Source organism: Indicator indicator, chromosome 17 (assembly GCF_027791375.1).
Source record: "Indicator indicator isolate 239-I01 chromosome 17, UM_Iind_1.1, whole genome shotgun sequence".
NCBI lineage: Eukaryota > Metazoa > Chordata > Aves > Piciformes > Indicatoridae > Indicator > Indicator indicator.
In genome coordinates, this window is record NC_072026.1 from 15,624,981 (window position 1) to 15,650,597 (window position 25,617).

Consider the following 25,617-nt stretch of genomic DNA (forward strand, 5'->3'; position numbering starts at 1 on the left):
TGGATTAAGTAATAAAACTGTTAACGGGATCATTAGCAGCTTCATGATACTTTCCCAGAGACCCACAGTATCATTACATGTGGAAAAGTCAGCCCTGAGCAGGATGATGAACTGTGAGAAACATAAAGTGAGATGGGCATGGAGATGGCAGCCAGAGGAGAGACTGCCCCAGGGAATCTCTCCCCTTTGCATGCTCCACTCTGTTCACATTGACATAGGATTCTGGGGGTTCATTGCTCTGCTTGGTAATTACAGTATCTCAGCATGGTGGGGGTTAAAAGGGACTTCTGGGGATCATCTAGTCCAACTTCCCTTCCACCCACAGCAGCTTGCCCAGGATCACAATGGCCAGCTGGGTTTGGAAGCTCTCCAGAGGACATTCCACAACCTCTCTGGGCAGCCTGCACCAGGGCTCCAGCACCCTCACACCAAAGAAGTTTCTCCTGTTCAGATAGAACCTCCTGGGTTCCAGTTTGTGCCCATTGCCCCTTGTCCTGTCCCTGGGCACCACTGAGAAGAGTCTGGTCCCATCCTCTTGCCCCCCTCCCCCCCTTTATTTCTTGCTGAGCTTTGATCAGATCCTTTGTCAGGCTGCTCTTGTCCAGGGTCAACAGCCCCAAAGCTCTCAATCTTTGCTCCTCACAGAGATGCTCCAGGCCCCCCTGCATCTTTGTAGCCTCCACTGGACTGATTGTGTGATTGTATCGGTACAAAACCCCTTTAGCTAGAGAAATGTACAGTTTGGCTCCATCCTGCTGTGTCATGCAGCAAAAGCTGGTGTGACTGCCTTGCTTCCTATACCTCTCTCTTTGCCTCCTATACATCCAGAAGGAAATCTGGGAAAAGCATTTCTCTTCACTCCTGGCCACTGCAGTATTATTTCTTCTGATATTCTTCATGGGATGAGTGCTCATAAATTATCAATGACAGTGTTAATTAAATAATTGTACTTAAGGAGGGGTGACCAGAAAACTGAGGACAGGCTTTTGAGCAGGGCCTGTTGTGACAGGACACGGGATGATGATAAACCAAAAGAGGGGAATTAAGACTGTAGGCAAGGAAGAAATGTTTGACACTGAAGGTGGTGAGACCCTGGCCCAGGTTGCCCTGAGAGATCAGGTTGTTTGGGGCTTTGAGCAACCTGCTCTGGTCACAGATATCCCTGCTGATTGCAAGGGGATTGGAATAGATGAGCTTTAAAGGTCCCTTCCCACCCAAACTATTCCATGGCTCTTTGATAATTCCAAAGCAGCTGTGAATGGAATGGGAACCCTTCTGTCAGTGGAGGTGGGGGATGTACCCAGTGACCCAGTGCTGGATAACCCAGCACCTGTGGGATTTATTTTGTTGCAAGGAAAGACAGAAACCTTGAGGTTTGCCACTGATAATCCCCAGTGCTTTACTTCCCTCCTTTCAAACACAGCCTTCCTGTTGAGAGTTCTGGGCAATCTCTTCCAACAGCCATTTCCTGTATGAAGGCACAATGCGATTAGGATTGCCCTCAAGAAGGGCTTCCAAATGCTACTGTGTGGGCATGTTACAGCCCCTTAGGGAGCTGGGTTTGGGCAGCTGGAAAAAAAAGTGAAGAAACAGAAGGGAAAAATATGTTTTATAACTCCTGGAGAAGGCATCTGTGTGCTAAAGGTCTGAAACACCAACACCAGCACAACCCAGAGTAAAAGCTGAGGAAGTCCAGGCTTGGTATCAGCTTTCAGGGCTGTTCCCTATGGCTACAAAGGTCCAAAAAGAGACCTTCATAGTAGCTGTGAGGGCTTTGAGGATGAGAAATGGGGGTTTGCTCATATTGCCTGCTTCTAGGGACAGGGAGGAAACTTCTTCAGCTCCTAAATCATTGTATTCAGCATTGATTAGAGTTAATGAGCTGTGAGTTAAGAGCAAACAGGATGAACGCTGCATAGAAGAGCTGCTGGGTGTTTGTGTGGATTATCCCTATGAGCAATCCCCTTTTACTCATAAGTGGAGAGGGACATGCAAAGTAGCCCCATGGTGGTTGGTGCTTTTCCTGACCACTGACCTTGGAGTATCTGCAAGGAAGGATTCAAGGTGTGCAAGGTCTGAGCTGTGGGCTCTAAGGAAGCAAATATTTTGGCTGAGGTGGTTTAGATTTGCAGTGATCTTGTGAAAAAAAAATGGAACAGGTAATGACTAGGTCAAGCTTCCTTGACCCTTAAATCAAGAACAATCCCAGCAGGGCTGAAAACTCCCCTCTCCATTTCCTTGGCAATCATGTTCCCACAGTTCAGAAAAACACAGGAAGATCTAAGGAAACCTATGTGGAAATGCAGAAGACAAAGGCAAGTGGTCTGAAAATAGAAGGCTGCTCCCTATATTTCCTTTACATTCTAAGCCTGAGTTTAGGATTTTGGCTGAAGATTAAAATCTCAGGGACCATATGCTTTTGCCATTCCCTGCAGGGCATGAAGGAAAACTGGCTTCTTTAGACTTCTTCTGCATTTCTAGATTTTTTGGGGGGAAGGCTTGGAAAAATGGCTTATTGTAAAATTCCTTACAGCAAGAAGGCAAGAGATTCAGCTGCAGGTCTTCGGCAATCCCTCCTTGGTTTGCTAAAATCTCTGTACCAGGCAGCATTTTAAAGGCAAAATTCATTTGGGTACAGGGAAGAGAGTCTGTGCAGCCTCCTGTTATGGGAAGGCTGAGAAATTCCTCCTGGCTTTTTCTAATGTAAAAATTCAAAGAATCCTGAGCCCTGAGGGGAGTTTAGGAGACATCCAGGAAAGGGAAGGGGGGGAAAAAGCAAGAGAAGGGATACAGGATGCAGTAAGGACATAAAACATGTGCTGTAAAGACAAACTAATTCAAGGACCCAGAGATGTGGGTATTGGACTGCCTGAAAAGCAGTCCACAAGTTTACTGAGTGCCCATCACAAAGCAGTCTACATTCACTCGTTGTCCATCACAAAGCAGACTACATATTTACTCACTGTCCATCACAAAGCAGTCTACATTCACTTGTTGTCCATCACAAAGCAGTCTAGATTCCCTCACTGTCCATCACAAAGCAGTCTAGATTCCCTCACTGTCCATCACAAAGCAATCTACAGACCTATTGCCTCTACCAGAGTGCATAGCTGACACTACACTAACACACTAACAGTCAAATACAAGTTAACAACATTTGCACAGGGTGGTAGCTCAGCTGCCCTTAGTATGTGATCTCACTGCATACATTTCCACATCCTTTGAGTTCACAGAGCTGTCACTTAGGTACATACAGTGTGATGCCAGGGATGGCTGCATGTGCTGCAAGCCCTGACTCAGCTATGGCATAGACAAGCACCATCACACCAGATTCAGCTCTGAGAAGGTCCAAGAAATTCTTCTCATTTCTTAATTATTGGTGAGTGCAGGAGCTACGATCAGCTTGTAAAAGCAACCACAAGATTTGCCTACTTCAGCTCCAAATTTATGTTAATACTTGATTTCAAATGGGCTGGGATTTGCACCAGATGGATATCCATCAGTTCTGCCTATCACAGATTGAGTCTCTACCTTTTCTGAACCTTCTTCCTTCCTCGTGTGAGGAAGTGGCTCATGGATAAGTCTCTGAGGTCATATCTCTGAGAGAAAACCTTACATCACACAATTTATTCTAATCTTGCCTTGCTTCTGATGATTTCGAGCTCTTTGCTGCTGAAGTTCTGCTCCCTGGGGCAAGCCATTAAATGCCATTTCCAGATAATTACCTTGGCTGGTTGGTTTTGGCAGCTTCTATTGTTTTCTCCATGGCCTTAAAAATGAAAGAGGTGCCTAACTTGGTGAGAAGCTCAGTTCCCTATCACACACATTTTACACCAGCTTATTTAGGTAGCCAGTTATTTTTTGGTCGTTGTGACAGAGTACAGTTAGATGTTCTGCCTCAAGGTGAGGACTGGAGAAACAGGAATGTCTTGATCAGCACTCAGAAGCCTTCATGTGCTGTCAGTCATCTGAGCTGCTTTCTGAAGCAAAACACTAGGTATGGATCTATTTTGTTCCTAACTGTTGATTAGATATTCCAAACATCCTTTAATTACTTCCACTTCAATTCCCATCCCAGTGACATTGCACTGGTTTAGAGGAAAAAAAAAAAGGAGAGGTGGAGCAAGGCTGATCAGAAGAAACATCAAACTAAGCATGGGAAGTTTAGCAGGGCTGTGCTTCAGCATCCTCCTCATGCTCACTTTGAAAGTCAGATGCTGCCTCTTGGAAATTTCCTGTGTAGCTTTAAAAAATGCAGGTGGCTATTGCTGCCCCCAAAGCTGTTTTGCAATGTAAACTGGAAGCAGCTGCTTTGTTCCTTCTGTCCTTTGCTGATGCTTAAGTGACCCTATGCTGCATATGCTTTGCAAATGACTTTGGAAGCAAAAGATGAGTTTTATTTCTGCATATATATGGCAAAGGGTAGAGCTTCACCCTCCTTCAAACTGTGCTGGTAATTTGGGAGAAAAACTTAGGAAAACCACAAATCACCAACCAGTGGCTGTACCTCAGAATTCTGTTGTGGTTGGAAACATTTTGCCCTCCTTCATACAATTAGAGAATGAAAGAATCAGAGAATCATAGAGTCATAGAATCTTGGAATGATGGGGGTTGGAAGGGACCTCTGGAGACCATCTAGTCCAGACCCCCATTAACACAGGTGAAAAACCTACCAGCAATATAAATATCACATGTTCAGCCCAACCTGATCTATTACTTCAAAGTATAGTAATTCCAGCTAATTCTCTGTACAAATATTTCATCGTTACATGAATGTCTTAGAGGATGCATGAAATGCCAGAGATAACTCAAATGAAACTTGTTGCTCTTGTTTGGATTGATACCTATCAGCAGACCAAGGGGGAAATGCAGAGAGATAAATGTTGCCCAGAATATTGTGAGGTCTTACATCAGCAACCTTCAGCAGCCAGCCTGGTTTGTATTCTCAGTATCCTTCTGGGTACAGTGCTGGTTTTTAGAAGTTCAGGGAGTATTCAGAAATACTTGACATTTTTTTTCCCTTTGCCTTAAATGGATGAATTAGTGTAAAGAGATTTCCAGTTGGTTTCAAATGTGGCAGCTTCAGGCAGGAGGCTCATATATCACAATCTTAAAAAAAGCCTTTTCTGCTTTTTATAACATTTTTCCCACAGTAAAGCAAATGTTTAGGAAGAACATCAATTAAGAGACACATTTTTGGTTTGCTAGAACTGATCCACAGCCCATCTTGTCAGCCACCCAGGCCCCAACTTTCCAGCACTGGCTGCCTCATAGAAAGGCAAAACCTGAAAGCCTCAGACTTTGCAGCAGTGCTCACCTTTGTTCAGTTTTGGGGCCCTCACTCCAAGAAGGAGTTTGAGGGGCTGGAGCAGGTCCAGGGAAGGGCAACAAAGCTGGTGAAGGGTCTGGAGAACAGGGCTGTTGAGGAGCAGCTGAGGGAACTGGGCTTGTTCAGCCTAGAGAAAAGGAGGCTGAGAGGAAACCTTCTGGTTCTCTACAACTCCCTGAAAGGAGGTTGGAGCCGGGTGGGGGCTTGGTCTCTTCTCCCAAGAAGCAAGAAGAAGGAAACAGCCTCAAGTTGCCCCAGGGGAAGTTTAGGTTGGGCATGAAGAACAATTTCTTCCCCAAAAGGGCTGTCAAAGCCTGACCCAGACTGTCCAGGGCAGTGGTGGAGTCCCCATCCCTGGAGGGATTAAAAAGCCATAGAGATTTGGTGCTGAGGGACATGGTTTAGTGGTGACCTGGCAGTGCTGGGCTAACGGTTGGACCTGATGATCTTAAAGGTCTCTTCCAACCAAAACAATTCCATGGTTCTATGGCTGAGTCTGCAGCCTTCTCAGCTACATGCAGTGAACTTCCTACTTGACAAACCAAGGGGAGTTTGAGCTCCTGAAGCTTTAGATTCAGCTACTACTACTTGGTATAATTGAAATTAACGGTAAGAAGCTAAAGTGCCCATCCTAGTGTATTCTATGTGTAGGTTGTAAACAAAGCAAAAAAAATTCTCTTTCAGACCTGGTTTAATTTCAAAGGGATCAGCCAGGACCTGATTTTTTTTCTTGAATCTTGTTAGTTTTCCAGTGAAATTGTTGAGTTTATTCCAATGCCTGCAAAGTTATTTGCATTGCTCCTATCTTAAAACCTTTCTGATGATAATGTCAGGGGGAGAAAGGACACTAAATTTTTTATGGGCAATGTTGAGAGTGTAAAAAGCTCTTTACAGATTGTTTTTCAAAGGGCTGGTTTTAACCAACTCTCTCTGTACCTAAAACATGTGCCAGCTGTTGGCATCTGAACAATAATTGCTACATCAGAAGGTCTGAGCAGACAGACTCTGATGAGTACTCTGTGGAGTTGAACATAAGCTGTGTCATAAGCAAACAGAAAGTGGAAGTTTAATGATCCTCATAGAACTGTCTTAGGCACATAAAATATAGAATCATAGAATTGTTTGAGTTGGAAAAGACCTCTAAGATCATCAAGTTCAACCATCAACCTAACACCACCCTGGCCATTGAACCACGTCCGAAAGTGCCATGTCCACACATTTCTTGAACGCCTCCCGGGATGATGATTCTACCTGGGCAGTCTGTTCCAATGCCTGACCAAAACATGTTGAAGCTGAGGTTTATAATAAGGCAGGAAATTATTAGGACAATGTTTGTATGGTCTCTGCACCCTGCTAAACACTCCCAAGGTCTGAAAGCACCACATAAACGAGGAGTTCTCTAAAGGAGACCATTGTTTGGATTGACTACGTGGCTATGGTTAACTTCTGTGCTCTGGTGTCCACACACATGTAGGCAGCCTTGGCCAGCATGCAGAAGGTAAGGACACAGCTCCCAGCTATTAACAGCGAAGGAGAGGACACTCAAACTCTTTTGCTTGGGTTAGGTATGAGTTGAGGGACCTTCCTTTCACTTGGGCATCTGAGAACCAGGGCACCAGATGTCCTAACCTCAGCTGCACTGCCCTCACTCAGCACTTCAGCTACCGAATGTCTTTCATAGTTGTGAGATCTGTCTGCGTTGCAGATACAATTGTTTGGGTTTGAATCAGTCAGCTGCTTCAGCACAACTCTACCTGATGTTGAAAACAAAGATGCCTGAGGAGGTTTAACTCACAGCCTACAGAATAGAGTTATGCCTCTTGTGCCTTGGGAGGCCAAACAAAGAGTCACTGAATTCTTTGATGGAGATCATCTTTGAGAGGAAGGTGGCTGAGGAGTTAATACTTCAGTAGCATCAGCACTATCCAGAATCCTCTGGCTTCCTGGCCCTGTTTCAGTTTGGCTTCCAGCCTAATTAGGGCACACAGAGACTGTGTGAACATATTATCTTTTCTTAATGATGGACAAAGGTCTGACATCCATAATGCTGCTTCCAAATCCATCAGCAGCCTTTGCCTACAGGGACAGTTTGCGATGTGCTTGCCTTCCTTTCTTTGTCACAGGATGGAGACACTGCCATCTCTGTGCCTGCACTGATGGGAAAGGGAATCTGGACCGCATTCCAAAGTTATTAGGACCAAAATTATTAAGAGAGTGACCTGGTAATTGAGGACCCAAGTCAGCCTATAAATGGAGGTAGCATCTCTAGCCAAGATTTGCACCCAGTCTCCTCAGTAACAACCTCTCTTGAATTGCACAATACGCTCCACTCCAGCCTGGATGAAGTGAATTCACTTTCTCCCTTCTGCCAAATTCTTGTTATCTCCCTCTGATCCAGGGAAGTCTGGGCTGATTTATGCCTTTGTGAAATTCCCATTGGGTTTCTAATAGACACACCTTCTACAGGCGACTTTTCCAGCCCACTCAGCCATTGAAGCTCCTGCAGCAGGCAGCTGGCTGCTCATGCACGTGCCAGCCAGATGGAGCACGTTACGGGAATGCTCCCAGGGCTGCGAGCCTCCGGTGCTGCGCCAGGTGCAGCTCAGGGTGTGGGTACTGGTGGCCAGTGCGGTGTGGGGATTGATGTCCAGGGTGATGCCTTCCCTAGGGTTACCCTAGGCACTGCTGCAGGTCCCAAGGGCTTCTGTGGCAGTGGGAGAGCTCTGTTCTACCTGCAGGGTTTGCTGCTTCAGTGTTTTTGGGAACAGCTAGAGAAGTCCTTTAGGGCACCATTTCAGGCTTAGGTGTTTATGCTGTAGGTATCTGTGGGGAAAGTGCTGGAGGGGGTATGTGAAATTCAGTGCGGCTGGTGCTTGCCAATCAATTCCTTCCTGCGTAAGGGATATCACTGGTGGGACCCCACCTGCAGTGCTGGGGCCAGCTCTGAAGTCCTCAGCTCAGCAGAGATATGGACCTGCTGGACCAGGGCCAGAGGAGACCACAGCAATGATGGGAGGGCTGAAAGCCCTCTGCTGTGAGGACAGGCTGAGAGAGTTGGGGCTGTTCAGACTGCAAAAGAGAAGGCTCTGAGGAGACCTTCTGGTGGCCTTTCAGGATTTCAAGGGGACAATCAGAAAGCTGGGGGCAGAATTTTGAGCAGGGCCTGTTGTGACAGAACAAGGGGTGATGATTTGAACTAAAAGAGGGAGGTTCAGACCAGAGAGATGGAAGAAATGTTTGACACTGAGAGTGGTGAGACCCTGTCCCAGGTTGCCCAGAAAGATGGGAGATGCCCCATCCCTGGAACCATTGCAGGTCAGGTGGTCTGTGGCTCTGAGCAACCTGCTCCAGTTGCAGATGTCTCTGCTGACTGCAAAGGGGTTGGAGTTTAATGTCTCTTCCCACCCAGACCAGTCTACGAATACATTAAATCCCTGACTGAATAAAAAATAATAATAAAAAAGAAAAATTGAGGTTAGGGATGCTTCACAGAGTTTCTGTAAGTTTTGGTATTAAACTAGGAAAAGTTTATCATAGAATCATAGGATCACTAAGGTTAGAAAAGACATCTAAGATCATCAAGTCCAACCATACAAACACTAAAGTCCTGAGGTGTGAAATACATTCAGTATTAAAAGAAATAATGAAATAAAATCCTCATCATTACTATCACAAGAAATTCCCCAGTTCATAACAGCCTGTGTCCCCTATACAATCCACAGTGTCATGAAGGAACTCTTCTAAATCCCATTAATCAGCGAAAATTGGGATTTGCACCTCACAGAGCATATTGAGCTGGGGAGTGGGGAGATACGGAGAGCTGCAGGAGCTCCAAGGGAGCCTCCTCAGCTCTCCGTGTCCCACCCCCGCCCCTTGAGCAGCCTCATTCCCTGGAGAGCACCGGAGAATCGGATCTTACCGTGCATCAGGAGCAGCCCCTGAAGGACATAGACAGCCAGAGTTGTGCTGAGCTTGGGGAGCATCTCCAATGCCTCCTAAAAAATCCCTTGTGAAATGCAGAAGTCCAAAGGAAAAAGCAGGGATCAAGTTTTTCTTTTTCCAGCAACAAGTTTCTGTAAAGCTTGCAGGGTTGGGAAGGAAAGTGCAGAAATTCCCACTTGTTGATCCCAGTTAAATTGTTCTTTCCACTCACTGCCTCATCCTTGGGCTGCAGATTTTGTTTTTCTTCTTTTCTTCCTTAAGTATTTTTTCCTTTCCTTTCTTCCTTTTTAAGTATTTTGCCCCCTCCTTTCTTCCTTTAAACTTTCTGGGGCCCCCCCCGCCCCCCCCTTTTCACAATTATTCCTCGTTTCTTCCCCCCTGCTTTTCTAATTCCTGGGGGAATTCGATGTTACTCTGCCTGAAGTTTCCCAGCCCGTCTGGGTGCTGCAAAGTAACTCAAAAAAGGGTTAAAAAGCGGAGCAAAAGACCCGAAAAGTTTGGCCAAAAGAGTTTGCTGCACTTCTGCGAGTCGCTGCAGTTCTTTCCCGGCAGCTTGGGGTAAGGTAGCTGGAATGAAAAATCCTCCTCTTAGATATATTTATCCAGGGAGGTGCAGGTGCTGCAGAGATCAAGGAAGAAGAAAAATCTCTTCAACTTCACCGAGTTTTCCAAGGCAGGACGAGAGGGTTCTCCCAGTTTGGCTACCTGCCTGGGTTTACCCCACGGTGCCCAGGGCAGGCAGCTGGCTTGGGCATGGCCAGAGCCTGGTGTGTTTTGAATCTCTCCCTTTTCTCCCACCCCTCTGGGTTTGGTTTGCTTTCGCTGGGAAGTTTGATGCGAGCCCGAGATTCTTTATAGGGACAGGAAAAAAAAAAAAAAAAGAGGAGGAAGGAGAGACGTCACCAGGCGAGGCAAAGGGACCTCATCGCTCGCTCTCCCTCCCTGTCACTGCTCGCAGCTCCTGGATTTCCTGCTGCTGCTGCTGCTGCCTGAGATGGGGCAAAGAAGGCTCCCAGATGTTCCCTGCCGCTTCCCAGCAAAGTCAGAGCTGGGGGAGCATCAGGTGGCAGCATCTTCTCCCGGTCCTGTCCCGGCTTCCCGCAAAGGGAAGTGAGGGTGTTGGAATCTCCCTCTCAGCTAGGGGGTTCTGAGGGCTCCAGCACAGGGGGACGAGCTCTGAGAAGCAACTTGTCTTTCAAGAGAAAATGTCTTTACTCCACCCCCCACTCCTCCCGGCTTCCCCTGGTTTGGGGCATTTTGGGGTTTTCCCGATACCACTCAGCATATCCCACTGGAATGTCACCCCCTGCCGCAACGCCTCTCTTCTTGGCGGCAGCCACATCTGAGCATCCCTCACACTTAGGAGACAGAGAAAGTGATTTGTTTGGGTTTGGCTTTTTGGTTTGTTTGTTGTTTTTTTTTTTTTTTTGGGGGTGGGGGGGTGGGGGTGGGGTGGGGGGTGGGAGAGAGGACATTTCAGGCAGCCCTCCTGGTGTCATTGTTCACACAACACTGCTGCCTGCCTCATCTCTCAAGGGCTTCTCATCACAGCTGCTCCCCTGTCACCAGAAGAGTATCTCCATCCATTGGGGTGGTAATTGATCCACCCACGTATTGAGGCTTCCTCCTGTCCCATGTCTTTGCTCTCACCATACCAGGAAGGATTTCAGCAGGGGTGAGCACTCCTGCCTGGTGGGGAACAGCCTGGTTTGGCCACAGGAGTTGCAGATAACTTCCCCTTACTCCTTCACATCTTTTTACTGGGTCCTTCAGCCACAGGGGTAGCACAGCCTGGGTTAGAAACTGTACTTAGCCAGTGCCAGGTGTCCTGGGAGATGTCCCAGTGCATTTAAGGGACACTTCTGGAAACTCAGCTTATGGGGAGGGAGTTGTCCTGTGCTTTGCAATGCACATCTGAGCTTTCAGAGAAATATAAAGTCAGAGAACTGTTTCACTTAGAAAAAAACTTTTAAGATCATCAATTCCAACCACTGACCTAACACCACCACAGCCATCAAAACATGTCCCAGAGTGCCATGTCTACATGTCTTTTGAACACCTCCAGGGATGGTGACTCCACCAGCTCCCTGGACAGCCTGTTCCAACAATGCTTGACCACTCTTGCAGTGAGGAAATTGTTCCTAATCTCCAACCTAAACAACATACACAAACCACTGTGCTGATAAGGAGAGAGTAGGGGAAGCTCTACAGCTGCCCATACAAGTTGTCATTCCTGGTAATGCCATAAATGTGACACTGGGGTTAAATGACTTCTTACAGGCTTACAGGAAAGCATTTTCAGAGTCCCATGGCTGAATCTCAGAATCCCAGCATGGTGGGGGTTGGGAGGGAACCTCTGGAAATGATATAGTGCAACCACCCCCGATAAAGCAGGGTCTGCCAGAGCAGGTCGAATCATGTGGTTTGCATTTTTTGGTTACTCTTGATCAGTTTACCTTCAAAAGAAGAGAAAGATAACCAAAGGCATTAGACCTTACACTATACATAAATCAAGGGGTTTAATGGAATTGAACTGGGACTGGGGTATTAAGAAGTTTTTCATAGAATCACAGAGTGCATCAGGTTGCAAGGGACTCTCAAAGGTCATCTAGTCCAACCCCTCTGCAGTCAGCAGGGATATCTCCAACTACATCAAGCTGCTCAGGGCCCCATCTAGTCCGATCTTGAATTTCTCCAGGGACTGAGCCTGAACCACATCTCTGGGAAACCTCTTCCAGTATTTCACCACTCTGCCTATTTTTATTTTACTTCTAAAATCCTAATACATGTAACAATTCTGTATGTAAATTGCAATGCACTAGAGCACAGTGGGACACATATATGGTTCTGTGAGTTCTAAATCCATATTCAAAATGTAACTTCATTATAATATGATTGGACTTGATAATGTTAAAGGTCTCTCCCAACCAAAACCATTGTATGATTCCATGAGTAGTGGTTTAGGTTTGATCTCCAAGGAAGTGCAGGTTACTGACCAGCTGTTAGCAGATCTTTTGTGATGCTCCAGATGATATTTTATCTGTTGATGAACTTAATTGATCTTTAACTGAGATTAAATGCCCAGGGTGTGTTGATTCACAGGAAGCAGGAACAATGGTTTTAGACTAGAGCAGGGACATTAGGAAGAAGTTCTTTACTATGCTGTTGGTGAGATGCTGGAACAGGTTGCCCAGATATGTTGTGAATGCCTCATCATTGGAAGTCTGTTAAGACCAGGCTGGATGAGGCTTTGAAGATCTTGGTCTAGTGGGAGGTGTCGCTGCCCATGGCAGGGGAGTTGGAACTTGGTGATCCTCCTTGGAACTTGGTCCCTTCAAATTCAAGCCATTCTATGATTCACCCTAGATCAAAAACACGTTCCATTCCTACAGATAGGAAAAGCAATTTGCTAACTGGTCTAGAACCTCCTTTAAGTAATACAACTTGTTTTGCTGTGACAGTTATTCCATCTGAGGAACTCAAAACCCCTTATGAACATTAACCAATATCTTAGATTCACAATACTTGTGGGAACTGAAGTAGGGCTAGAAAAGGCCATTTCACTTCCTACTGAGATGCTTTTAGCTTTGCAAAGGTATCTGGCAATTACATCAGCAAAGAATCATAGAATTGTTCTGGTTGGAAAAGACCTCTTAAGTTCATCGAGTCCAACCATCAACCCAACATGGCCATGGCTATTAAACCATATCCTGAAGTGCCATGTCCACATGTTTTTGAACATCTCCAGGGATGATGACTCCACCACCTCCCTGGACTGCTTGCTCCAATGCCTGACTACTCTTTCAGTCTGAATTTTCCCCTAATATCTAAATAAAACTATAACAACAAGGAAGTGAAGATTGCCGTGTCTGGTGGGAGTGCTAGAGAACTGGGATGGAAAGCAGTAACCAGGAAGAATTTGGCTGGAATATCAGGGCAGTGGCCTGATGTATCATGAGCACTACATGTCCTGTAGGACCAAGGTGGTGTAGCCTGAGATTGGCACTAGCTAGAGAATGACTACACAGCTTGACTGGTCATCCCTTGGAGTATCTTCCATCCTTTATGGAATTTGCCTAGTATAAAGGATTACAGGAATTCTTCCCTTTTATCAACTTGGCAGAGGATGATACCAGAGCTGAGACTAATCCTAGAATCCCAGCACGGTGCAATGGAAAGAGACCTCTGCAGATCATCCATTCCAATCCTTCTGCTAAAGCAGAGTCACCCATAGCAGCTTGCCCAAGATCACAATGCCCAGCTGGGTTTGAAATCTGGGATTTCAGCTGAAACCTCCTGTGCTCCAGTTTGTGCCCATTGCTTCTTGTCCTTTCACTGGGGAACCACTAAGAAGAGTCTGGCCTCATCCTCTTACCCCCCACCCTTTAGCTCTTGATCAGATCCCCTCTCAGGCTGCTCATCTCCAGGCTAAACAGCCCCAAGTCTCTCACCCTTTTCTCCTCACAGAGATCCTTCAGGTCATTCAGCATCTTTGCAGCCTCCACTGGACTATGTCTAGTAGTTCCCTGTTTCTCTTGAACTGAGGAGCCCAGAAGTGGACATAGATGGTAGCATTACCAACAGTAGCAACCTATGGTGAGGAGAGCTGCAAAGCTGTGGCTGGGTGTGTCCTTCTCCACAGTTTGGTCAGCATCTCTATGCACAGATGTCCTCTAGTCCCTTGGGGATCAAAAGACAAGTAACCTTTGGCATCCAAGAGCATTCTGATGAAAATATTTTTCATTGGAAAATGGCATGTTATCAAACCAGAAAGCTGCTGGGGGAAGTCTCAATGGGAGTAGCTTATGATGAGAAATGTCCTCGTTTGGAATTGCTTCTGCTAGAGATGGAGTTTCTAAGGAGTGAAAGCACCACCACAGCCTCACCTGCAACTTGGTGATCTCCTAGGTGTGCAAGGTCTGTTTTCAAGGTGTTAGCCTGAATTAGGTGAGAAAACTGTGCTCTCCCATGCAGGGGTCTTCTGTTCAAAGGTCCTCTGGCTGTTTCATTCCTCTTCTTGCAGTCAAGTTTGCTTACTGATTTCTTTGTTTGGAAAATAGCAGAAAGAAAAGACCTCAAAGAATCCTTGCTTGGCTCAATCACAGAACGGGATCAAAATGCTTCTCTATGTGGGAAAAACATTTCCGACACAGCTTTGTTCCTGCTGTAGTACACAGGCCATTGGAAGTCCAATAGCAAAAGATGTGAGGCCAGTAGAGCCAGGGGCACGTTTCTGATGAGTAGCAACTCCTCTGAGGGATGGCACCTTCAGAGGAAGGACAGGAAGCACACGTAGTCCTTAGCAAGCTTTCTGGGCAACTTTGTTGTTTACATAAGAAGGAAAAAACAAGACAAAATCATCCCAGTTCCAGCTTGTCCCAGCACTGATGCAAAACCATGGAGACCTGTCTGAAGAACCTCTTCAACACATGTTGAGACCCCAGAGGAAAGTTGAATGTTTTATCCTTTTGCTGGAAACATGGGAGATTAAAGGATAAAGATTATTACCTCCCATTACAGGGCTCTTTGAACTGCAGTCTGTTGTTTTAAACTTCAACATGGAGGAAATGTGTGATGTGTCATCTCTTTGTGTTTCCTCTCTGAGGCTGTTCTCGAGCATCTTCTCATAGCTGTTTGACTCAAATCCTTTATAACTGAGGCTGCCTGGGGAGATCCTTACAGCTTATAAATATAATCTTGGGCTCGTACAGCTCTCAGGAAGAATGAACTGGTTTGGAGCAGCAGACAGATTTCTGAGCCAAGAGTGCAAAACAAGAGAAATGTTAAGCAAAATAAATGGCTGTCAACAAAAGGAGACAGGCACGAGGTTCGATCACTGTTTTGTTCTGCTAGAGTCTGTGGCAGAGAGACAAAGATACCCACCTCATGAGGGAGGAGTTCATGAGCCAGGTTTTATCCATACACAGCATTTGAGGCAAGAAAAATATTCCATCCCTTTGAGGTATCTTCATCCAGATCTTCTCTGTGCAGTGACCTTCCTCAGTCAGAGGCCAGATTGCATGTGAAAGGTTTTCCTTCGCCAGAATATGAACTTCAAAGTGTGAGAAAAAATGGGTTTCATCCAGCTGCAGGTCTCAGAGTGAACAACCAAGAATGCTCCTTTTATTTATTTTCCTTTGGATTCCAATTCCCTCTTTACTCTTTCTCTCTCTTTGGGGATAAAGCAGGATTTTCTCCACGCTGAGACTGAGAATGAGTAACATGGTTCACATCCATGGTACTCTGAAGACCTTCCCTTTATGCTGAAGGTTTCTGCTGATATCTCCAAGGCACAACCAATTCAAATAGCTGGAGTGAAGGGGGAGAAGCCTTAGAGGACAAAAAAAGCCCCAACAAAACAGACATAGACCTCGAGAGTGGTGAGACAGGGAAACATTAGTGACTCCAGAGCCTTCACATTAATCAGGACACTAGCCAAATCCATCAGAAAAGTGCTAGGGTTAATTCAACCCACACAACGCTGCAGTCTTCTACTGTGAGCTTTTTAATTTGGTAGTTTATCACTTCAGTCTTGACATGCACCCATACCTTGTCCAAAGGCTTTTAAAAGCTATGCTGTAAATGCTACACCCTACTCCAGCCTTCTCCTCCTCATACTGGTCTTGCTGGAGATGCCCCTGACTCTCTGCAGAGTGGATGGACTACATCCTTGGTTTGGTGTAAGAGTCCCAGGCCAGCCATGGATTACAGGTCATCAGCAGCTCTGAGTCAGCCAGAACAGCTGACCTGAGTTGGCTTCAGGTCTATCCCAGACCATCAGCATCCCATTTAGTATAAAGGGGGAAGTTTGCTGAGGGGAGAGGACCTTTTGCTAGAGCTCCTGCAAAGTGGGGCTCCTGCTCTCAAGGACTGCTTTCCTGGTGTACCTGTTTTACCTTTGGCTGGCTGAGTATAATTTTATGTGCTTTGTATTGACATTGGTATTAATTTTGTTACTTCATTAAGTCTGTTTTCATTTCAATCCGTGGGTCTTCTCTCTTTTTCCCCAGTCCCTCTTCTCTGCTGGGGACGGGTCACTGGGCTGGTAGACCAACTGCTGTAGTTTAGCCCCAGATATGGGCTGAATGTAGACTAGATGACCATTAAAGGTCACTTCCAACCCATTCCATGATCCCTCGTGCAAACTGCAGTGTGAGTTTTAGATCAGCCTGTACTGGCCTCTTTTCTCACCCCATTTGCTACCTCTTAGTGATTGCAATAACCATAGAGCAGCATCTGGAGCAGTGTAAGATGTTCCCTTCAGCACTGACCTGGAAGACCGCTTTGGAGAAGCCAGGCCAGCTCCAGACATCCCACTTGGCAGGAAGGCTGTCCAGCACAGCTACACAGCCCAGCCCTCAGCTGGAGAGCTCGTGATGGCCTTGCAGAGATGCGAAGGTCATTAATCTTCGTGCTGGGCTTTTTCCTTCCCCTTGCACATGCTCCACGAACATGCTCAGCACTGTTAGATTTCACAAGTAAATGCTTCTTGTCCCAGTTGAGATTGTCCCTGGTTACACTAGTTCCAAAGTAAACCAGAGAGAGAGCTGCATGCCTCAGTGCAGCCAAGCCTGGGAGGCAAAAATAGCAGGCTGGTTGCTGAGATGATGGAGAGAATCAAAGAGACACTGTCTACCAAAATGAAGATGTCTGCAAATGAGCTTTCAGACAGCACAGAGCCAAAAGAAATGTTTCTTCCATGGACTTACTCATTTCTGAAATCTGAAAGGACACAGTGGCTGAAGACAAATGGTCATTGTGCTGAAGGTTTTAGAAACAAGATGTGGTGGCACAAAGGCACTGATAGTGATGCTGCCATCACTGATCCTCATTGTTCAAGCCAAGAGGGACTGAATAAAAGCTTGAGCTAAAGCAAATGGAAGTGAATAGAAGTGAATGGGAAGATTCTCACTGCTTTTAATGAGTTTTGGCTCTCAACCTAGATGGAGAAACATAACCAGCAATGAATAACCAAGACCCTAAAAATCCTTTCACCTTTAGCAGAAGAGTGGTGTTAGTAAAATGACCAGGAGGATCTATTTACCATGCAGGATTTTGCTTGGTTGGGTTTTTTTTTTTGGGGGGGTATGTGGGTTTTTTGTGTTTTGTTTGGTTTGTTGTTTTGGTTTGGTTTTTTTTTTTTCCCAGAAGGTGGCTTTGTCCCACATCGAGTAACAAATCTAAGTTGCACACATTGTTCTTGCCTAGGTCAACAGCAGCAGCTATCAGGCTGGAATCTCAAAGCATAAACCCCTAACCTGTCCTGGCTGCTCTAGCAGAAAGCTTTTCTTCCACCAGCCAGCATGGAGCAGCTTTGGTGTTCTCCCACCAAGACCAGCACTGCCTGGAAAGGATGAGGTGTCATGCTGAGGAGGACAGAGGAGAACTAGGAACAGAAAGGGCTTTAGGAAAATGTGCTTCCTAGAGCACAACTCTTATGAGGAAGAGCTGAGGAATTTAGGGCTGTTCAGCCTGGAGAAAAGGAGGTTCAGGGGAGACCTTCTGCCCCAACTCCCTGAAAGAAGATTGAAGCCAGGTGGGAACCAGTCTCTTCTCCCAGGTATGAAGTGATAGGACAAGAGGAAACAGCCTCAACTTGCACTGGAGGAGGTTTAAGCTGGACATCAGGAACAGTTTCTCCCCCAAAAGGGTTGTCAAGGACTGGAATAGGCTTCCCAGGACAGTGGTGGAGTCCCCATCTGTGTTGGGATTTCAAAGTCTGGGAGATGTGGTGCTAAGAGACATGGTTTAGTGGTGACCTGGCAGGTGCTGGGTTAAGAAGAAGAGTTGGTCTCTTCTAACAAAAATGATTCTATGATTCTAAAAGGCTTACCTGCCTCAAGGCTGTGGAGGTGTCTTTATGGGTAGAAGGACTTGGGACAGCCCTGGATTACTGCGAAATCAAGACTTATTGGCACAGTTAATTGTAAAATCAGGGCAGGAGGTTCAGACAGAGCTTAGAGGAGGAAGGCAGGACAGTTTTATCTGTTTGTCCAGTTCCTTCTCACCCCAGGGGTTGGGCGGTGAAGGAAGGCAGAAGAAATATTTCGTATTTGTTCATCATGTATGCTTCAAATAGCATCCACTCTTAGGAGACCATGATGGCTTTTACAGGCAGGCAGACTTGGATCTAAGAGCCTTTCTCAGCAAGGTCATGGAGTGAGTCAGCGCAAGGCCAGGAATAGTGCTCGGGACCAGCACGTCTGAGCGGCTGTGTAGAGCTGGAGACAACAGGCTTGCCTTTGTCTCCTGGGAGTCACTGCCCTGGCCACAGAGCTCTGCTCAGGCCCTTGTTCCAGCACACTCCATGCTCTGAATTTCCGAGATAAAGTAGACGCTTCTTGGATGCTGTTTCCTCTAAGAAAAAAAAAAAAACAGCAACATGTTCCCATTCTCAGTGACAGCATTCTGGTGTTTTACCTCTATATGCCAGAATCCTAGCATGGGTGGGGTGGAAAGGGACTTCTGGAGATCATCCAGTCCAACCCTCCTGCTCAAGCAGAGTCACCCACCACACCTTGCCCCAGATCACAATGTCCAGGTGGGTTTGGAATCTCTCCAGAGAAGGAGACTCTACAACCTCTCTGGGCAGCCTCCTTCAGAGCTCCAGCACCCTCACATCAAAGAAGTTTCTCCTTCTGTTGAGATGGAACCTCCTGGGTTCTAGTTTGTGCCCATTGCCCCTTGTCCTGTCCCTGGGCACCCCTGAGAAGTGTCTGGCCCCATCCTCTTGCCACCACCCTTTAGCTCCTGCTGAGCATTGATCAGATCCCCTCTTAGGCTGTTCTCCAGGCTTGCCAGCCCCAAGGCTCTCAGCCTTCCCTCCTCACAGAGAATGCTCCAAGCCCCTCAGCAGCTTCCACTGGACACTCTACAATAGTTTCCTGTTCTTCTTGGGCTGGGGAGCCCAATACTGAACCCATTACTCCAGCTTTGGCCTCATTAGGACAGAATAAAGAGTAAGTTAGATGATGTCAAATGAACTCAGGTATTTTCTTCCAGCTTGGTGCTGCTCTTTCTCCAAGTTTCCCTATTAGTGATCTCTTAAGCTCAGTGGGTTGTCCCAACATTAGAATGGAGGAATGATCTAGTTGTCAGGGCATTAGCTGCTGTCTCGAGGGCATGATTCAGTTTGTTCCTCCACTAAAGCCCACCTGTTTGTTCCTGGAAAAGTCTCTTGGCCTCTCTGTCTTTCTGTTCCTCATCTGTAAAGGTGGGTTAAGTACCTGTCCTGAAGATGGAGAGTTCTCATAACAGTTGTGCTCCAGGCTCTGCAGTAACACCAGCTGCTGAGTACCTTAGTTCTCCTGGACAAGAGGTCCTGGTGTGATACTAGATTTACTCACAAGGTGACAATGTGCTTCAGGGTTCAGTTGGAGAAGGATGAATCACAGAATTGATTTGGATGGAAAAGATCTTTAAGATCATTGCATCCAACTGTTCTGTAACTCTACCAAGTCTGGTGCTAAACCATGTCCCTCAGCACCACAGCTTTCCATCTTTTAAACACCTCCCAGGAAACATTGCCTCCCATGGTAGTGGATGAGACTGACTAGTTCTGGAAAGCAAGATGGTTGAATGTTGAACTTGATGATCTTATAAGTTGGACTTGACCTTAGACTTGATCTTTTCCAGATTCCAGGATTGTAGGATTGAAGCTGCATCAAAGCCTGTATCCCATGGATGGTTGAGTTCTGCTTATTTCTGCAGAATGAAGCTAAAAATCCCCAAAGCTGGTGTTTCCTGAAGGCCAGACACCTGCCATCTCCCAGTCCGTTTACTCATTTAATGACCAAAGCAGTTATTTTTTGGAAAGCCTTCATGTCCTCAGCAATGCCACAAGGATTTTTTGTACAGAGGTTCTTTGTCTTCCAACCATCAGGAAGGGTGATAAATCCTGCAGGGATTTTGTACTATAAGTGACAGAAGTGGGAATAGTGAGAAATTTCAGTAGATAAAACAAGGGTTTAAAAAAACAGCAAGGTGGGCTCTGAAGACTGACTTGTGGTTTCTTATCTCTGCTTCTCTCTTATCATTTCTTGTTATCTCTTACCATCATGTTACAAGTATTTGTCTTAGTCTCTTGGCTGGTGCTTGGCAATTAGGATCAAGATCTAATCTTTTCAGTTGTGTGGGAGGTAGGACTTTCTTCAGATGAGGGTTGAACTCAGTCTGTTTTGAAAAATACAACCAAAACATGAAACTGTTGCTTAATCTTCTTTTTTCTCTCAGCATTAAGCTCCTCAGGCCAGGCTTGCTCCTCTTCTCCACATAGCACAGAGGCCATGCTGGTTGCTGGAGGCATTGGCATCTGTAACTAACACATTTGCCTTCAAGCTCTGTGTCTTTTGTTTTGTGTCTTTTAGTTTTGTGGCAACAATTAGTAGGGTATGGAAAACTTTCTCTTTTTCTCTAGAGCCTGGGGATATCCTGAGATTTGTTCTCCCTTGGCTTAATCCAAAAACACTTGGTGTGAAGGCAGCAGCAGTGACGTTGTGCAGAGGAGCTCACTAGGGAGGATTTGACCATTTCACAGGAAGGGTCCAAAGGAGATCTCTATTGGGACTCCTTTGGCTTTGCCTCAGTCCAGACTCAGATTTCAAGGGAAAAAGAAGGACCAAATCTCTCGAATCCAGTAGGGAAGGAGGGGAGGGGTTGCACTTCTCTCTGCCCACACAGTGTGTCACCCTTACTCCATGCCATTATGCACTCGTAGAACATTCCTGCAGGATCCTAAATGGTTTTTAAAGGAGCAAACTTCACTGACTGACTCACGGTCCATGAACGGTGCAAGTGAAAAGGTGGGGTTGCTGGTGGCATCTTTACCTGCAGAAGAAACAAACTAGCAGCTTCTTCTAAAGGAAGAGGAACCCTTGGGAAATGAGCCATGGAGATCCCAGCACCGATGGGATGAGCAGGGTGTAGCAAGGCCAAGAGCTGCCTCTTCCTTCCCAGCATTATCCCAGAGCACTAAGGAAAGCAATTGTCCTTTGAGTCTTTCCTGCAGGATTCATAACCAAGCTTCCTGTTTCCACCTGCTGAATGCTGCTTCTTGGAGCCAACAGGCATGAACACCACCACTGACAGCAGAGCCTCTTTACAGAATGGTAGGGGTTGGAAGGGAACTCTGGAGATCATCTGGAAGGATTTGACCATTGCTTCCGCATCAGCCAGACACAAAAGAATTTCTACCTCTCGTTTCTTCTCCCTGTGGCCTCATCACATGTTTGCAGATCTTCCCCTCGGCTCTCCTGCATCTGCTTCAGTCAGACTGTTTTGTATTTCTTCATCTGGAACATCTGGAGTGCAGGAAGTTCCATGTAAGCATAAGGAAAAAAAGCATTGACTTTGAGCACTGGAGCAGGGTGCCCAGAGAGGCTGTGGTGCCTCCATCTCCCATGTTATTTGTTCCAGGTCATACTGCTCTAGCAGTGAGGTTGGACTCAGTCTTCAGAGGTCCCTTCCAGCTCCCACCGTGCTGGGATTCTGTGATCTGTGTTTGCATGATGAAGCCCTTCATGTCCTCCCAGTTCCTTTTGAGTGACACTAGATTATCACAGTGACCTGTCTGCTGTCCCTTTGTCACCAGCCTGTGCAACCCCCACCCAACCAACCCTACCACTTCCTCTGCTGCTTTCCTGCTTTAGCCTTTCCTACCCCATCAGCCTTTCTCATGGTGTTACCAGTGGTGCTGTGCTTACCCTCTTGGCTTCTTTTGACAACCATACCACGTGTCCATGCCTAGCTACCATGTTGTCCCATGCCACTATTGCTCCATACTGCTCCTTGGTTCATCCCAAGCCATTTGTTCTGTTTGACATGCACTGCAATGCCCTGCTCCAGGGAGCAGCAGGTTTGATCTGGGGCAAACTGGAGGGAACATATATGCAATAATGTCCTTGTTGAAGGAGTGATGATGGTTGGTGTGGAGGGCTTGAAGACTGATGTCTCCTTTCCAAAGAGACATGAAATTACACTGGAGGTGTACCTGGGAGGGTACAATTCAGCTTGTTCTTCCCCTTCTCTGTTGGCTTTGTTATTCCAGTTCAGTGTATTTTTGGTTTGATTTGGTTTTTTGTTTTTTTCCAGTGGCTCTTTCAGTCTCAAAACTCATCACCTTCAGTGGGACCATTTCAGAAGTAAGGGACTATTCAAAATGCATAAGGATAGCAGAATGTGGCAGATGGGAATGAATACAGAGATGTAGCAAAGAGCATTTCAGAAGGTACTTTCTGCCCATTTTATGCAAGGTATCAAAATTTAATAGGCATGAAACCACCAAGGTTCTGTAGAAATCTAACACTGCTTTGGAGAAATGGTTTAAAAATATGTGAGCTGCATCCTCTTAGTGTCTATTGGCAAAATCAGCAGAGCTCTGCTGCTGTTCCCAGCATCTGTCTGTGCTTTGTGGAGTCATGGAATTGTTTTGGTTGGAAGAGACCTTTAAAATCATTGAGTTCAACTCAGTCTAGCACTAGACCATGTCATTCAGCAGCACATCTCCATGGCTTTGAAACCCCTCCAGGGATGGGAACTCCACCAATGTCCTGGTCAGCCTGGGACAGGCCTTGACAATCCTTTTGGGGAAGAAATTGTTCCTCATGTCTGACCTAAACCTTCTGTGTTGCAACTTGAAGCCGTCTTCTCTTGCTTTATCACTTGTTCCTTGGGAGAAGAAGTTGACCCCCACCTGGATCCAACCTCCTTTCTGGGTGTTGTAGAGAGACAGAAGGTCTCCTGTGAGACTCCTTTTCTCCAGGCTGAACAACCTCACTTCCCTCGGCTGCTGCTCACACACTTGTGGACCCCACAACTGCCTTGGGCAACCTGCTCCTCCTTGTTTCTCTCCATCCATCTGGTGCTTTAATATAATAGAGTAACAAATGACCTGTCTGACATAGGTTGTTGGAGCATGGTCACAAGTTGTAGACTAACATTGTTAGCCTGTGTCCAAGCATGTATAGTAATTCTAGAGAAGATTTCTTTTTAGTCCCATGACCATCCAACTAATGTTACAACTTGATGGCTATCATCCTTCAAAACCCTCCTCCTAGCCCTGGAATGTCCCTTTTGCAAGGAATCTCTTGATATGGAAATTAGAGAATTGTTTTGGTTGGAAGAGACTTCTGTCATCAATTCCAGCTGTCAACCCAACACCACCATGGCCATTAAACCATGTCCCAAAGTGCCATGTCTACATATTTGTTTGAACCCCTCCAGGGATGGTAACTCCACCACCTCCCTGGGCAAGCCTGTTCCAATGCCTGACCACTCTTAGGAAAGAATTTTTTTCCTAATATCCAATCTAAATCTCCCCTGGTGCAACTTGAGGTGGTTTCTTCTTGTTCTGTCACTTTATACTAGGGAGAAGGGACCAACACCCAGCTCTCTACAAACCATATGTGTTCACTAGGATTTATCCTGGACACACCACTGCTGCCACAGGGGCTATCTTGCCTCTCTCTTGCCTGGCATGATTGTTAAAAGCAGGATTTGATAATTTCTATGTTCAGCTGCCTGTGGTCTATTGCCATGTGTTGTCCTTGATGTGATGGAAGCCCTGAGAGCCATTACCCAGGAAACTCCAGGGAAAGTGGGAAAGCTGCTTATTTTTCTTGGCATATGCCTGGTTGCTCTGGCCAGCCAGAGTCCAGCCTTGTGTGTGTGTATGTCACACATTGTTATTTGCCTGGCTGGTCCTGGTATGGCTTTCAGGGGCTGGTGGTTTTGTAATTTGTACAACCCGTAGTCTGTCTGCCTTTGCTGTCCTCCGCTGGACTTGGGGCAGTTTCCTTTTTTGTGACCACTTCCTCCTGAGGGAGCAGTCATTTATGGTCAGAGGTTAACCTCATTTAATGAAGCATCCAGCTTCTATGCCAATAGATCTATAAAAATGGGTAATGGAGACCAGGAGATGGGAATAAATAGAATCACAGACTGGTTTGGGTTGGAAGAGGCTTTTAAATCTCATCTAGTCCAACAGCCCTGCAGTGAACAGAAACATCTGCAACTAGAGCAGGTTGCTCAGAGCCCCAGAAACCCTGACCTGGAATGGTTTCAGGCATGGGGCTTTTACCACCTCTCCCCACCCTCAGCATCAAACATTTCTTCCTTCTCTCCAGTGTGAATCTCCCTCTTTTAGCTTAAACCATCACCCTTTGTCCTGTCACAACAGACCCTGCTCAAATGTCTGTCCCTATCAGATAGGCCCTCTGAAGTCCTGAAAGGTCAGAAGAAGGTTATCCAAGCAGGGTCACTGGCTCTAAGGCAGGGTCTGCTGTCAGGAATGGTCTGTTCTTAGAAATTGCTCACATTTCACCCACCAGCATGTTTAATCACACATGGAGATGTATTACTACCAATCTGGTGGACAACAAGTTCACCATGAGCCAGCAGCATGTCTTAGTGGTCAAGAAGGCCAATGATCTTTTGGGGTCTGTTAAGAAGAGTGTGGCCAGTGAGTCATGGAAGCTTCTCCTGCCTTTGGCCTTAGTGAGGCCACATCTAGAATACTGTGTACAGTTCTGGGCTCCCCAGTTCAAGAGAGACAGGGAACTAGTGGAGAGGGTCCAGCAGAGGGCCATGAAGATAGTTAGGTGCCTGGAGCATCTCTGTCAGGAGCAAAGGCTGAGGACCCTTGGGCTGGTGAGCCTGGAGAAGAGCAGCATGAGAGGGGATCTGAGCAATGCTCAGCAGGAGCTAAAGGGCGGGGGGCAAGAGGATGAGGCCAGACTCTTTTCAGTGGTGCCCAGGGACAGGACAAGGGACAACAGGCACAAACTGCAACCCAGAAGGTTCCATTTGAAGATGAGGAGAAACTGCTTTGGTGTGAGGGCGCTGGAGCCCTGAGGCAGGCTGCCCAAAAAGGTTGCGGAGTCTGCTCTGGAGAGATTCCAAACTCATCTGGACACTGTGATTCCGATCAAGCTGCTATGGGTAACTCTGCTTCAGCCAGTGGAATTGGACTGAATAATCTCTAGAGGTCCCTTCCAAGTCCTGCCATTCTGGGATTGTGATCACCATCCCCATCACTGGCTTGTTGATGAGTAGATCAGTTGCTGGAATTTCCAGTGACTCAGAGGCACTGAACTATGAGAAGGCTGCTGGGGCAGCATTAGCAGAGCAGCAATAACCCAGCTCCTTTGCAGACCATGGATTTCTCACTGAACCTCCTTCTATTTTCCCATGAGGTGGGGGTTAATAGGACAAGCTCTCTAGTTCACAGCCGTGGGTGGGCATCCTGTGTGTCTCTGCCTCAGGCTTCAGCTCTCCTGGGTGTCATGAAGCTACTTCTGTTTTCTTGCTAGAGCTCTGTCCTAATTTTGGCTTCAGCATCATGGTAGTGC

The 25,617-nt window shown here is 46.4% G+C and overlaps 1 protein-coding gene across 1 annotated transcript in view; it reads right to left on the bottom strand.

Moving 5' to 3' along the window:
• LOC128972644 (vascular endothelial growth factor receptor kdr-like) overlaps window positions 1–9,563 on the bottom strand; it is a 149,848-nt gene extending 140,285 nt beyond the window's left edge. The window contains exon 1 of the mRNA XM_054388721.1: window positions 9,249–9,563. Within this exon, the coding sequence (XP_054244696.1) occupies window positions 9,249–9,312 (64 nt within the window). The 5' untranslated portion in view covers window positions 9,313–9,563. The remainder of the gene's footprint in view (window positions 1–9,248) is intronic.
• Window positions 9,564–25,617: the final 16,054 nt, after the last annotated feature.